The sequence below is a fragment of the Apostichopus japonicus genome, chromosome 14 (assembly GCF_037975245.1).
Source record: "Apostichopus japonicus isolate 1M-3 chromosome 14, ASM3797524v1, whole genome shotgun sequence".
NCBI classification, from domain to species: domain Eukaryota; kingdom Metazoa; phylum Echinodermata; class Holothuroidea; order Aspidochirotida; family Stichopodidae; genus Apostichopus; species Apostichopus japonicus.
In genome coordinates, this window is record NC_092574.1 from 22,899,425 (window position 1) to 22,913,542 (window position 14,118).

Here is a 14,118-nt window from a genome sequence, read left to right on the forward strand (position 1 = left end):
CACAAGGCAGTTATTGTATCATGCAAAGCAGTCACTCATGCATAGAAAATATCAAATCGTTTGTAGCTTGTAGGTCATATTGAATCGTGATCCACATTAGCGGTTTGCTTTTTGCTTACTACTCTGCAAAAAAAAAAGAATTCTTCTTGCTCTACTAACCTACTTGTAAAAGAGGAATGTCCGTAACTTATCAGAATTTGTAAAATTAAAACCACTTTACTAAATGTCATGTAAACTTTGGGGAATGCTTTCAAAGTAACTTAAAAAATTCAGCCATATTCTTTACCCTAATTTAATTAAAATTGTATAGTTCAATCATTTTCAAAGTTACGTAAAATTCAGATATATTCTTTACCCCAATTAAATAAAAATTGTATATTTCAATCATTTTTGTTCCACAACAAAGGCACCAAAATTACAGAAGAGTTTATTGATAAATGAACATATAAACAGAGCTGACAAAAAAAATTAAAGAAATAACAGAGGTATCATCTGAGGAATTTTCAAATGAAAGTTGTGGAGTAAATCATAAGAACAAGCTGTTTAACCATTGGAGAACATCAGGGTACTTAAGATACTTGTTGTGCTAGCAAGAACCAACATCATAGAGCCATTATTTTTAACCCTAATGAAAGTGGTAAACCATTACTAGCTGTCCTGCCAGATCTCTAGTACATTTGATCTTATGGCCAAGTGAGCTATTTAAGTAAGGGGCCCACTTAAACACTGTTGAATGTTAATAATACAGAAACATAAAATTTGGTATAATATATTATTTCATATTGACAAAGGCCTTATTCCCCTTAACACATCAAAGGGAGAGAGCAAATATTTAGGGGTATTGCAAGGGATCTTTACCACCCATTGTTTTTGACTCTTTATTGCCTTTGGACCAAAAGGGATAGCGGCACTTCAAATGCAAGCATGTATGAATCAAATGTGCAAGTCAATTATGCCCAAAATTTGTGTACCTTACTATTTTTGTAAGAAGGCGGCAAACAGGAACCAAATTATTTCCTGATTAACACTGAATAACTCATAAATTTTTGTTAAATAACAATATCTGGGGAATTAGAATGATTCTTCCATGATTCCAGTAAATACAATTGGCCACTTTCTATGAGCAATCATTCCTTAAGTAATTTTAACATATTTCTGGTTTGATCATACCCAAAATACTTTTAAATAGTACTTTCAATATGCACAAATATATTAAACCCTTTCTGGACAAAACCAAAATTGTTTTGGCTGCTCCACCCACTGCACCATGCCCTCTGCTTGCCCTTACCCCAACCCAACCCCATCATTATTTACCTGTTAACTTGACATTATTTACAGTACCTGTTTGCTTGCTTTCATCTGTAGGCTGTTCCACAATGTATTTTGAAAAATCACCGGATTTACCAACAGTGCTCATCATATCATTGAAGAAGTTGTACAGCTGTGAACATAAGGAGAAAAAAACTTTAATAGGAGGCATGGTCTTCAGCTCTGTGAGGAAGGGGGTCAGGTGGAGCTTATGGCCCTGGGGTCCATTAGGGGGGCTTAACCTGACTCTCCATACCTCTGATGGTCTTTATATAAACACCAGCTGTAAACATTTGTTAAGTGATTATTACTAGACCACTTTATTGTGGGAGATTAATGTGGAATACATGTCAATAAAGTATCATATCTGAAAGTACTTCCAATTTAATCTTCTGTTATGTCTATTGGGAGCTACTGTATATATGGCTTTGCTGATGAACAGACTACTCATGGGCCAATGTAGCAATCATTATAAAGGCATATATCTCTATCAAATCCACACTTATGGTATCAAAGTTTTTACAATGTTGCTTTAAGTTCACAGTCACCAACCACAATCAAATAATAGTGTGTTCCATATGTATATAATACCTAATACAACACAACTTCAATTACTCTCCATCCCACTCCCCCTAGTAATTTGATGTCAGGGAGAATAAACTGTTGTTTCAACCATCAATTAGGGTAAAATATTGCTAATAAAAAACACAGGCATATTGATTGATGATAATGCAATAATTCTTCCAGGCCTCACATTAACATATCTTTTGAATACCATATTTCTGATAAAAGCAACTGTCTTTATATATATACCTTGAAGAAACATATATATCACAGATCATCAACTTTAGGGATACATTGAATAATTTATTGAGCACAATTTGTGAAGTTAATAAAAATTTAAAATCATATGCCTCATTTGATTACCATTTTAACTAATTGCTGTGTATACATGTTTGCATTTCTGTAGCAATTTGCAAAGTATTCATAGCTTTTGATATATGGTTGGATGATATAAGATATCATCATCACCAGAAAATTATATCAAAATACATCATATGAACCAGCTCCCACTGGAATTACACAAGGAATTACTCTACTGTACATACACTATAACATACTAATGGGGAGGGGGTGAGGTGCCTTGTCCCCCTAGCAAACTATGTACCTCCTTCCAGTAGAGCAATATGGCCACTTTACCAATCTGGTATATAAGGTAATCATATATTGTATTACAAATATGAGTAATTGTGATTTATTGTTAAATTGGTTACTTGTTGAACATTTCATTCTTTCAACCAATATCTGCTGTTTGTGGAAAATCTGGAAATCTTTGAACTTCAACCTCATATATACACAACATAGTCATGTTGCTCCCAAATTCTCTGTCCACTGATACCAACAGAGAGCCACATATAGGGCTCTGCCAGATAAACTAACAAATCCACCTATATGAGAGAAAAGTCTGCCCCTGATGTACCTTCCCCCCCCCCCCTTTTCTTCTCAAATATAACCATCAAAATTGAAGATCCATGTAACTACAACCATTATATGCCATTAAACATTTCTGCATTACCTGTTTTGAAGTTAATATTGATAGTCAATGATGATTTTTGCTGATAAATTTATATCTGATTTACACTTAATTTGCTTCGAAGTACGTTGTGGATCATATATTATACCATCATGATAAGCAGAGTTGAAAGTGTTAACTTTTGTGTGAGACTCTATTTACTTGACAACAATATTAATATCCTTACGTGATATATATATGGATGCATATAAACCTTAACTCATGCTTCATTTACTGCAGCATGAATATATTGTATGGGAATAACTATTTCAGAAATGATTAACAAAAAGAAGCTTATAAGCCATTGATTAGTTTGAGATATTTCCTTGGTTTCATCACAACAAATAAACTCTTTCGATTTCCTTGAAAAGAATATTCATAAGTATTTAATCTGTTATTCATTTTTGACAAGAATATTCATTCAAGTACTTAATCTGTTATTCATTTTTGACAAGGTTAAGTCTTTTTATCTATGAAATTTTCTGTGGTCATCTACAGCTGATGGTTTTCCTTGTTACCCCTGATTTAATTATGATGCCAATATTGCTTTCTTTCCATATTAACTGTCATTTATTGACAGAAGCCTTGTCTTGGAGCTGTACAAATACATCAAGCCAGATGGTAACGGATTTGCTCGTTATGTGGTGAAAGCCCTAGATATTATGCTGTATTAATCTTGGCCTTATTGGCTTTGTTTCAGTGTTATTCCAAAGTAGGTCTCTTGGATATTACAAACGCTTGATTTAACTTGTGGGCGTAAACTGTCACATGCAATGTGTTGCTGGGGAAACTTTAATCAAGAAAAGGCTTGTATAATAAAAGAGCTAGAGAGGAAGCTCAAAACATTAAAATAGGTTAATATTGAAGTTCTGAACTAGGTCAATGCCATGGTAGATAAAGAAAACAAATGATACTGAAAATTAACTCTTCTTTAAAATGATGTTAACTCTGGTTGGGTGTGCACTGCGGTCAACATCAAAGGCAGTTTGAAATCGATAATTATCAGTTCTTTCGTTAGGTGATATGGAAAAACAATTCATATCAATGTATGGCCACACAATTTCACAAAATATAGCCGCCAACACATAGTACTGTACATGCAACAAATACATTACCGTCATTTGTACTATCATAGCAATTTCTTACGTATTCTTATATACTTCTAGCAGATCTGTACAATATTAACAAAATAAATTTTACAATTTTATAAAGAAAACTTAGTGGAGGTGGTGTCTGGGGGTCCTCCACAAGAAAAAACAAACCTTTAGATGAGCAAATGGTACATTCTGAGGAATACTTAGGCAATAAATTAGATCTATATACTTTTGATCTTTTATGTGGGCTTAAAAGGGGCTAGGTGTACAATCCCCCCCCACCCCCCTGGATCCGTGTCTGGGAATCCCCTTATGTAAGAATTATCAAGATGATACAAATTAGAGCTTTAATGATCTAGTCTTTTTGTAATTTTCTCTCCTCTGAAGCCTCTTAAATTTCCTATAAATGATAGTGCCCCCTATGCCAATAGAACATTACAAAGGACCGTAGTATTTTATAAAGCACAAACCTCAGAGACTTCAAAACCGTAACACAAACTTTGGACACTTCATTATTCTCTGCAATGATGTATATCATAAAGTATCAATTCTGTTGTCATAGTGATCTTATGTTATCAATTCTAAATGTAGTGACTATGGCATCTAGTCATTCAATGCAAACTAATTTAGCCAATTTTACAAACAAAATCCATCTCAAATCTCAGAATGGACGTTATCAAGTACTAGCCTGGCCTAAAAGTTAAAATCTCCAAGAAGATTGTAAAGCCAGAAGGAAGATCCTGAATATATAACAATCTGTTCAAAATGATCAAAATGTCAAGTTAATATTTCAATGAGAAGTTTTTCCGAGGGTCACTGCAATAGTTCAAAATGTCATTGACCATGCACAGTGCAATGAGACATTAATTTAAAAGAAAAGATGGATATTACTGAAGTCATAACTAGCTATCCAAACTCTACCCACACAGACAGTTTGTCACTACGGATTTCATCATACAATCCACTGGGAAATCATCACAAGTTCATGGTAGTTCACGTTTTCCTTCGACAGCGAGCAGGAAAAATACCACAGTTACTTCATATAGCCAAAAACCGAGATGATTATATAATTAAATTCTAATTTGAAACTGTTCTGCTAATTACTGCTGGGTCATGATCTGTTTAAAATCATAACTGTAAAATTAATATATTAATAATGGAGGCAGATCCAAAATACAGACTACATGGCCATATTAGAAATAAATCAAGGCAATATTTTTATCTTTCGATATAGAAACCTGATGATTTATTATCTGTGTTTAATAGATGACTGTATATCTCTTCAAACTTGACATTTATTATTCCTGTGGACGTATATACTGTATATACAACGATGGCAATTTCTCTGTGCCTTTGTTGACACTACTAAATAATTCAGAGCTTTCCCCTGAATTCATAGAAAGCAGTATAGGCCTACATACTCTACTGCATACTGAGTACTAGTACTATAAATGAATTTAGATTAATCTCGCTTCTTTCAGTTGCGAAAGAGAGCTATAGAAAGTGAATCGAGCTGCGTAAACGCATACCTTGATGTTCCATTAATACTAATTTCTTTAATTTATCTCATTTTGAAAATGATCAAAAAAACTGTCAAAGTAAATTTCTAACACCTACAAGACCTATGTGAACTCAAACCTCAATTTAAAAATTAGATAGTTTTACCAATGAAGAGCTTACAATGTATATATACTTCCATGCATTGGCAGGGATGGCAGAAGAAGGTTAATCTGGAGGGGCAAAAACATCAAAGGGCAGGGGCACATATATGACTGATACAAAGGGGCAAATCACAAATTCCAATTACTGTACTTTCTCTAAAGTTTCAATAACAGTGCACTTTTTAATCAAAGGGCACATGTACGTATGTATGACCTTTGACCTCCACCAAAACTATGGTCTTCTTGTAGTCAACATGGTCCATATACATATTAAATATGAGGTCTGCCCACATGTATCTTCTTGAGATAATGTGTTTACAAGGTTTTCACAGTTTGACCCCTGGTGACCCCAAATGACCTCCACTACAAACAATACGCTTCTTCTACTCAATGTGGTACTTTTACACACCAAATATGAAATTGGTCCAACCTTCCCTTCTTCAGATACTGTGTTTACAAGCTGGGGGTCACAAACACACATACATACGCCATCATGATTGCAAAGTTTACGATTATCATCGAAACCAAAAAAAACAAGCCTGATTTGTAAAAATGTGGGTCTGTCAATTATGTTGCCAAAATGAGTTTATTAATAACTTTATGTTTACATAAATCACTGTTTATACTTCAAAATACATTTTGTAACACAAAGATTTGTCAAATTTCATTCTTGAAGTTAAATGTCATCTGATGCTTTGTGTACAAACTCCCAAATTTAGACACAAGGACCCACCCAATGAAGCAATATTTTCTCCTTGCATTAAGTCATGCTTAGCAGCTAGATGTATAAAGTATACACAAGATGACAAAAACTTAGCAACCAAAAATTGCTTCCGTCATAAGCCACAGTTGTAAATGCTATAACTACCGATTTATTTAAAACAAGAAATTGTGTTAAACTTGAGTTTGCAGCACAAAGGTTGGCATAAGGAAGGTTTAAAGTTGAGTGATTAATTTATATCTGTTGTACTATATGGCACTTTTACATGGTCATCATGCAGGCCTACTTGCTATTTATTAACTATATCACTGTAAATATCAATGTAATGTCTATGTGAAGTGTATCAGCCAAATCAATACTTGTCACCATCGGGCTAAACTTAGTAAATGAATGCCATTCCAAGATTGCAAAAGGTTTCTTGAATAATGAAAAACTTTAATTGGTCTCTAGAGAGAAGTTTGAGAAGGTTTCACTGTTTTTTATTACGGTTTGTGAGAATTTCCAAACACTGCTCGTTAGCCCCTACAGTACCACTGTCTCTGACTTGATGAAATCAAATTTAATAAACAATGTTGTCAACAGTTAAAGGAAAATGAATAACATTTCATAACAAAAGTTAGTAGATTTATACTTCTGAAAATAAGCATAGATCTATAAAGAACCAGAATGAAAACATTTCATGGTTCCTTGCTGCTGTTCATTAGTTCCATTCATAGGGAAATTTCTAACAAAGCCCTAATACAACAACAGTAATTTATGCTCACAAACTTTTGTTGCCAAAGTAATGCTAAGCCCTGATATCAATTGCAACACACATCAGTGTGTGAAGACTATCTACCATTATCATCATACCAAGTTTGACGAAATTCCGACTAGTAATAGTAGCCAAGTAATTGCAATTTGGAGTATTTCACGTTTGACCCCATGACCTCATTAATATTCATGAAATGAGCACCAACATCAACAGGGATAATCTACTTACTATGGGCCACCCACTCACCAAGTATGGTAATGATTGGTCATTCCCTTGTTGAGTTATTGTGCATACAAACTTTTCATAACGAAATAATGCTAGCCCCCCCCCCCCTTATAAACATGCATGATATCAATTGCAACACACATCAGTGTGTGGAGGCTATCTACCAATATCATCATACCAAGTTTGACGAAATTCCAATAAATAGTAGCTAAGTTATTGCAACTTGGGAGTTTTTCACGTTTGACCTGTGACCTCATTAATATTATTTAACTTTGAACTCGTATAACTTCGCACACGAAGGTCACATTGGGGTCAACCTATTGACATTTATGATCAGAAGGCACCTTTGACATCTGAAAATAGCATCGAAACTGTAAAAATCCCCAAAACACGAAAAGGTCACCAGAGGTCAAATTGAGGTCAAGGGTCACCCAGATGCGGGTTGACAAATGGATTACATTGAAGCAACTCCCAACCTTAACGGACAGTTCGTTCTCAAGTTATCACAAAAATACTAGTTTTTTATCATTAATTGACCTTTGGTGACCTCGGATCACATGACCGTTAAGTTTGAAAATATTCCCCTATACCATTTGCAACTTGTTCCAAAATATCAACCGTGTCACACCTTGGAACTGGGAATTATTGCACTAAATGTCTGAAAATTTACTTTGACCTCATAAAACTTCACACACAAAGGTCACCTGGGGTAAACCTATTGACATTTTTGATTGGTGAGACGTGAATATAGCATCAAAACTGTAAGAATTCCAACATTTTTTTCTTTGCCCATTTTCTCACCGAAAATACTAGTTTTTTAACATTAATTGACCTTTGATGACCTCGGATCACATGACCGTTAAGTTTGAAAATATTCCTCTATACCATTTGCAACTTGTCCCAAAATATCAACCTTGTTACACCTTGGCCCTGGGAGTTATTGCATTAAATGTCTGAAAATTAACTTTGACCTTGTATAACTTTACACACAAAGGTCACCCGGGTGTCAACCCATTGACATTTTTGATCGGAAGGTACCTTTGATATCCAAATCTAGCATCAAAACCAAACATTTTCTTTTTCGCCCGTTTTCTCCCAAACTAAGCACATTTTTTCTAATGTGACCTTTGACCTTTTGACCTTGGTTTCAAATGTAGTTTGATCTGCTGATTCCAAAAATCAACACGATAAGTCTGTACAGCCATCCTAACTCTGACCGAAAACTTTGACCCCATATAAGTTCGCACACAAAGGTCACACGGGGGTCAACCTATCGATCTTTATGATCGAAAGGTACCTTTGACATCTGAAAATAGCATCGAAACTGTAAAAATCCCCAAAACATGAAAAGGTCACCAGAGGTCAAATTGAGGTCAAGGGTCACCCAGATGTGGGTCGACAATTGGATTACACTGAAGCAACTCCCAACCCTAACGGACAATTCGTTCTCAAGTTATCGCAAAAATACTAGTTTTTTAACATTAATTGACCTTTGGTGACCTCAGATCACATGACCGTTAAGTTTCAAAATATTGCCCTAACCAGTTCACAACTTGTCCCAAAATATCAACCTTGTCGCACATTGGCACTGGGAGTTATTGCAGTTTTAGTATTTTGGGTTTTTGGACCATAACTGACCTTTGGTGACCTTTGTGGGCACCAAAAACAATAGGGTTCATCTACTCACTATGGGCCACCCACCCACCAAGTTTGATCATGATCAGTCAATCCCTTGTTGAGTTATCGTGCATACAAGTTTAAGCGTCACACACACACACACACACACACACACACATACACACACACGCCAACCTGAATACATAGGTTCCTTTGCTTTCAGCAAGGAACCAAAAACAGTTGATTTTGACTCTTTTTAGTATGTTCTGCTAGTTTTGGAACTATACCAACAATAGAATAGTGCAATAAATGCAGATATGGAAAAGAGGTACATTAATGCATCATAACAAAAGTGAAATAAGTCAGCAATAATCATTGCATTTTCATAACAATTGATCAAAGTGTATGAGACTACATTGTAATGCTAATTTCTATGTGGATCTATATAGGTCAGATACAAAATGTATTGCCTACAATGCTCTTATAAATTTGCCAAATTTATACACAAATCTTACCTTGCATACAATATATTGTTATAAAAAGTTGTCTCATCGAAAGAGTGGAAAGTAACACAATTACTTCACTGTGTTTATAGTTTATGTGATAGTAATTTTGTGATGAAGCTTCTATACCAAAGAAGTTCAGAGCTCTGTGCTGAGATACAAATCTGTTATCTTTCAATTACTCTTAAAATCAAACTAATATGTACAGTAAGCATGTTTATTAAATTGTAAAAAGTAGTATATTTGAACTCAGCATGAGGGAGACATTTTCCCTTTTCATTTGTTCCTTTCAAAGCAGAAGTTTGCATTGAATATGAATATTTTCTAAGATATGATGAAATGCAGAATTTGAGCTTTAAAATTAAACGGCTCAAATTTCATTTGAAATGACCCAGAAATATGCTGGTATTTGAGCAAGTGTTGGTTTGTGCTTGTATGTAGTAAGATCTATGGCCTTACACAAGCAATGAAGCATAGCATCCAAAGCCATAAGGCTGACTAAAGTTAGCTAGAATTTTCCTCTGTTTGCCCATATCTGAAGTTCTCTATGTCTCCAAGATTGGCATTAGAAGGGAATAGAAAATGAATTAGTCTGTTAATAGGATGACCACTCTACACATGGAATAATTTATCAAATATCGCATTGCAAAATGGTCAAATTGCTGTTTTTAGTCCTAAGATGTTTAGCAACCATAGTATTTTACTACTGACAAAATTCAACCTTTAAACTGCACAACATGAAAACTGAACACTAACTTATTCCTGCTACATACAGTCTATTAGCTCTAATTAAATATATTCTGCTCTCCCAGAATGCATTGTGGTGGCTATAATGAAGAATGTCTACAAAGTGTTGTAGAACCAAGACCTTCCTTGCTGATTAACACTTTACAACTGTAGTAAAAATTTCTGGGGTACAAACCTGCCAGAATGATCTAAAAGCATCCTCAATTAACCCCTAATTTTCTCTGAGTGAGAAAAGTTATTTATTATTAAAATTAATTTAATCAAATTACTCTTCCATTTTAAACAACACTCACTGTGTCTGATAAAATGGTTGTTTGAAAATAGCAATCAAATTAGTGCTTTTGAGAAAACAACATCAAATGAATTGCCAAGCCTGCTGCCTACTGCCCATCTTGACTCAGCTCAACAATGGCTACTTGGAAAATGGTGTTTAGTCGGGCATGTGAGTTGTTAAGACTGCTCGAACATGATTTTGACAGTTTTCATTCACGTTGGCTTCAGTCGGGGCAACCGAACATGCAACGTTTCCCTGACTGGCAGACGGCAGTGTTTGCGGCGATTCACATAAAAAACTGTCCAGTCTTAACAAATGTTTCCAAGCGCGGAAATGTAATTTTGCATACAACTGAAACGAGCACCGTTCGTCAACTGAAAGCATTCATTGTGTACTTTCATCAGTTCTTTGGTGTGCAGGGTTCATTTTTAAGACTGTGGGGTCTTCACAACTATCAAAAACTAGGAGTTGAATTGAGTAAGGTCTTGATGAGTCGAGCTGTGTGGAGGGTGCTTATATGATGGTATTTTCTAATCTCTACCAAAATAGTAGGATCATACGAAACTAGAATTAAAATTTTAGTTTATAACTGTTACATATTGTTTAACCCATAGAATAGTTCCAACTCTATCCAGGTGCAGTACATGAGTCCATGGTAACGATATTGTAGCAACGTACAATTAAGCCAAGCCATCAACTATGATTATGAGGTTAATAATGCAATGTAAATTTACTGCTGCTATACCCTCTATATCTTATATAATTATATCTTACATAAAAGCTGTTTTGGTCACTGTGTTCTGCCAGTCACTATGTTCCTTAATTCCACTCAATTTTTCATCACATATTTACAAGTATTATCATTCCATCAAGGAAGTGAGTGACTAATAGCATATAAACTAATTCATCTTATCTCTGTAATGTAACAAGAATACATGTAGTCAACCTGTTATTAACACTGAATGTGTAGGAAGGTTTCCTGTTATTCTCTCCTTTATATATATATATATATATATATATATATATATATATATATATATATATATATATATATATATATATATATATACATATACAGTATGGTATCACTTTTTTATACATTCAGGCAATTCTGAAGTCAATACAACAAATGTCTCCATAAAGCCACTCCTTTACTCTCTCCATCTCTCTCTCTGTCTGGTACTTAATTATATCCTGCTGCACTTCAATTATATACAAAATTGATTTACTAAACACAATTTAAATCCTTAACTTGCATAGTATGCAATATGTGGGCACTGTTTGATAAAAAGGAGAAAAACTCTTTGTAGAATAAAAGGGGATTTAATGAAACACCACATAGGCAGATATTGGCAAAATAAAACAGAACAGGAAATGAGAGCAGAGCATCAAAGAAGCCTTTCAAGGTTTCAAAGGCGGTTTAGGGCATTGCCTAAAACTGTTCCTAAAACCGAGGAAATATGTTCAAAAAATTTGTTCTGTTCGCCCTCAAACATGAGAAGTAATTGCATTTTTGGTACTTGATATGACATTTCAGGCATGAGCGTCCAAACTTACCCTGAAAGTTAGAAGAAAATGGGATTGTAAAACAAGCAGGTCAGGAACTTGGGGTAGTCATTATCTTTCTCTCACTCTAAATATTAGATATTTATTAGATATAAGTATTATTATTAGACCAAAATTTTTGACACCAACATGTTTTCGGACCACCTTTTTTCGGACCAAAATTTTTTTTGACCAAAGTGATTTTGGTCCCAAAAAATTTGAGTACAAACAATTAAATTTCGGGTCACAAGCAATTTTCAGTCACAAGCACTATTTGGGTCATAACAAACTTTGGGCCCTTTTTTTCCTGAAAAAAATTTGGTGCGTCCAAAAAATTATGTCCCCCAAAAAGGTAGGTCAGAAAAAATGTTGGTCCAAAAAAATTGAGTCCCCCCCAAAAAAAATTTGGGCCCAAAATATTAAGTCCCCCGAAAAAAAATTTGGTCCGAAAAATGGGGGACCAAAAAGTTGAGTCTCCAAAAAAAATTGGGTCGGAAAAAATTTGGGTTAAAAAAAATTAGAGTCCAAACAATTTGTCGGAACATAGAGACGTCGGAACATAGAGACGTCGGAACATAGGGATGTCACCATATTATTAGTAGCCCTGTAGACTGTACTAATACTGCTGACAGTTGTTTTGGCAAAGGGGGGAGTGGTGCTGAAAAGGTTACTGGATGCTCTAGACAGGGTAGAGTGTGTGTGTGTAATTGTTGGGAGGAAACAGTCAAGTGAGGATTGAGTTACATATTCATGATATCAAAACAAGCTGCAATATATATACGCGTTAACTGTTATGTTCTACCAAGTCAGGCCTGTGAAATGTCACCTTGTATATATTTGTTTTTCATGTTTAAGTTCTAAATTCTTTGATACTGTTTCTACAAGATCAAAGGTTCTTTGAGAGAAAGCATCTGGAACAAAGGGATGGCTGTGTGTTATAATAAAGTTAAAACAGATTGAGGCTTTATAGTTTTGTGGAGCGTAAACTCATTTTACATGAATGTAGGTTCACCTACTTTCCAGGCAATTGTTAAATATGGATTGCTAGTCAGTTGAAAGAGCTTTAATATCTAGGTTAATAACATTGTCACAAGTATGATGTAGGTCTATGAGACAATTCATACACTGTAACTGCTGTTATTAGGGCACAACAACAACATCCGTCACTTCAATTTTTTCAGCCCTTTCCAGCAATTCAATCTGATCTCACCTTGAGTTGATCTTGTTCTCCAGCATATTCAATACTTTGAAAAATACTCCAAGTACATCTCCTTCGAGCCTCTAGTCTGGCTTGATAACGTCGATACCACCTTTGAATCAACAACGCAGCCTTCAAACCTATGGAAATTATAACAAACAAAAAGAACCATGAAAAAGTATGTTTTGAGTCAGTCTTTGCAGAGACAATCAAGTAAAGATATTGAGGAAATCACATCAGGCAAGTAATCACTTCATCCACGGTCTGATTGTTGTTTTTTTCTGATCATCTAAGAGAACTAAATATTTCTATACAGACCAAAAAACATGCATTTTGAAAGACTTATGTACTGTAAATACTCTCAGAAGTAAAAAATGTTACACAATGATCTTTTCATACAACCAAATTTTATTTAAATTTGTTCAACCCATGCTAACAGTTATAGAGGTTGTCAAAATGCCAAATATATCAAGGTCAAGTTAAAGTCGAAGTATGCGAATTAAAAGGGCAAAAAGGTCTTAAACTACATGTAAAAACACCAAAATTTTCAAGGTTTCTTTAATATGTATTGCTCCTTGTAAGTGAGATGAAGGAGGTAGATAATTTTCAGACTTCAGAAAACCCTCACTCAGATGAAAAAGGAAGCAAATTCGGTTGGATGAAATTGCCAGCTTGAAAACGTGTCATAGGTGTTGGAAAGATAGATTTGGAAGGGGATAAAGACCTTGAGAGGGGTCATTGGGGCGTAGTGCAAAAATATTGATGTAAGAAGAGACAGTTAAGAGAGGAATGTTTTACCTGCTCAGTATAAAGTAATGTTAGAAATTTCATCAATGTAGCAATACTATATATGTTAGTGCTACCCCTATCAAAGAAAATCGACAGAGTAGTAATGAAT

At 34.7% G+C, this 14,118-nt stretch overlaps 1 protein-coding gene across 2 annotated transcripts in view; it reads right to left on the reverse strand.

Annotated features, from left to right (window-relative positions):
* LOC139979550 (serine/threonine-protein phosphatase with EF-hands 2-like) overlaps positions 1-14,118 on the reverse strand; it is a 63,083-nt gene that overhangs the window by 27,252 nt on the left and 21,713 nt on the right. For both annotated transcript variants that reach the window (XM_071990473.1, XM_071990475.1), the window contains exons 3-4: positions 13,233-13,360; positions 1,342-1,441 (exon numbers count right to left, since the gene is read on the reverse strand). In XM_071990473.1, coding sequence (XP_071846574.1) covers positions 1,342-1,441; positions 13,233-13,360 — 228 coding nt within the window. The remainder of the gene's footprint in view (positions 1-1,341; positions 1,442-13,232; positions 13,361-14,118) is intronic.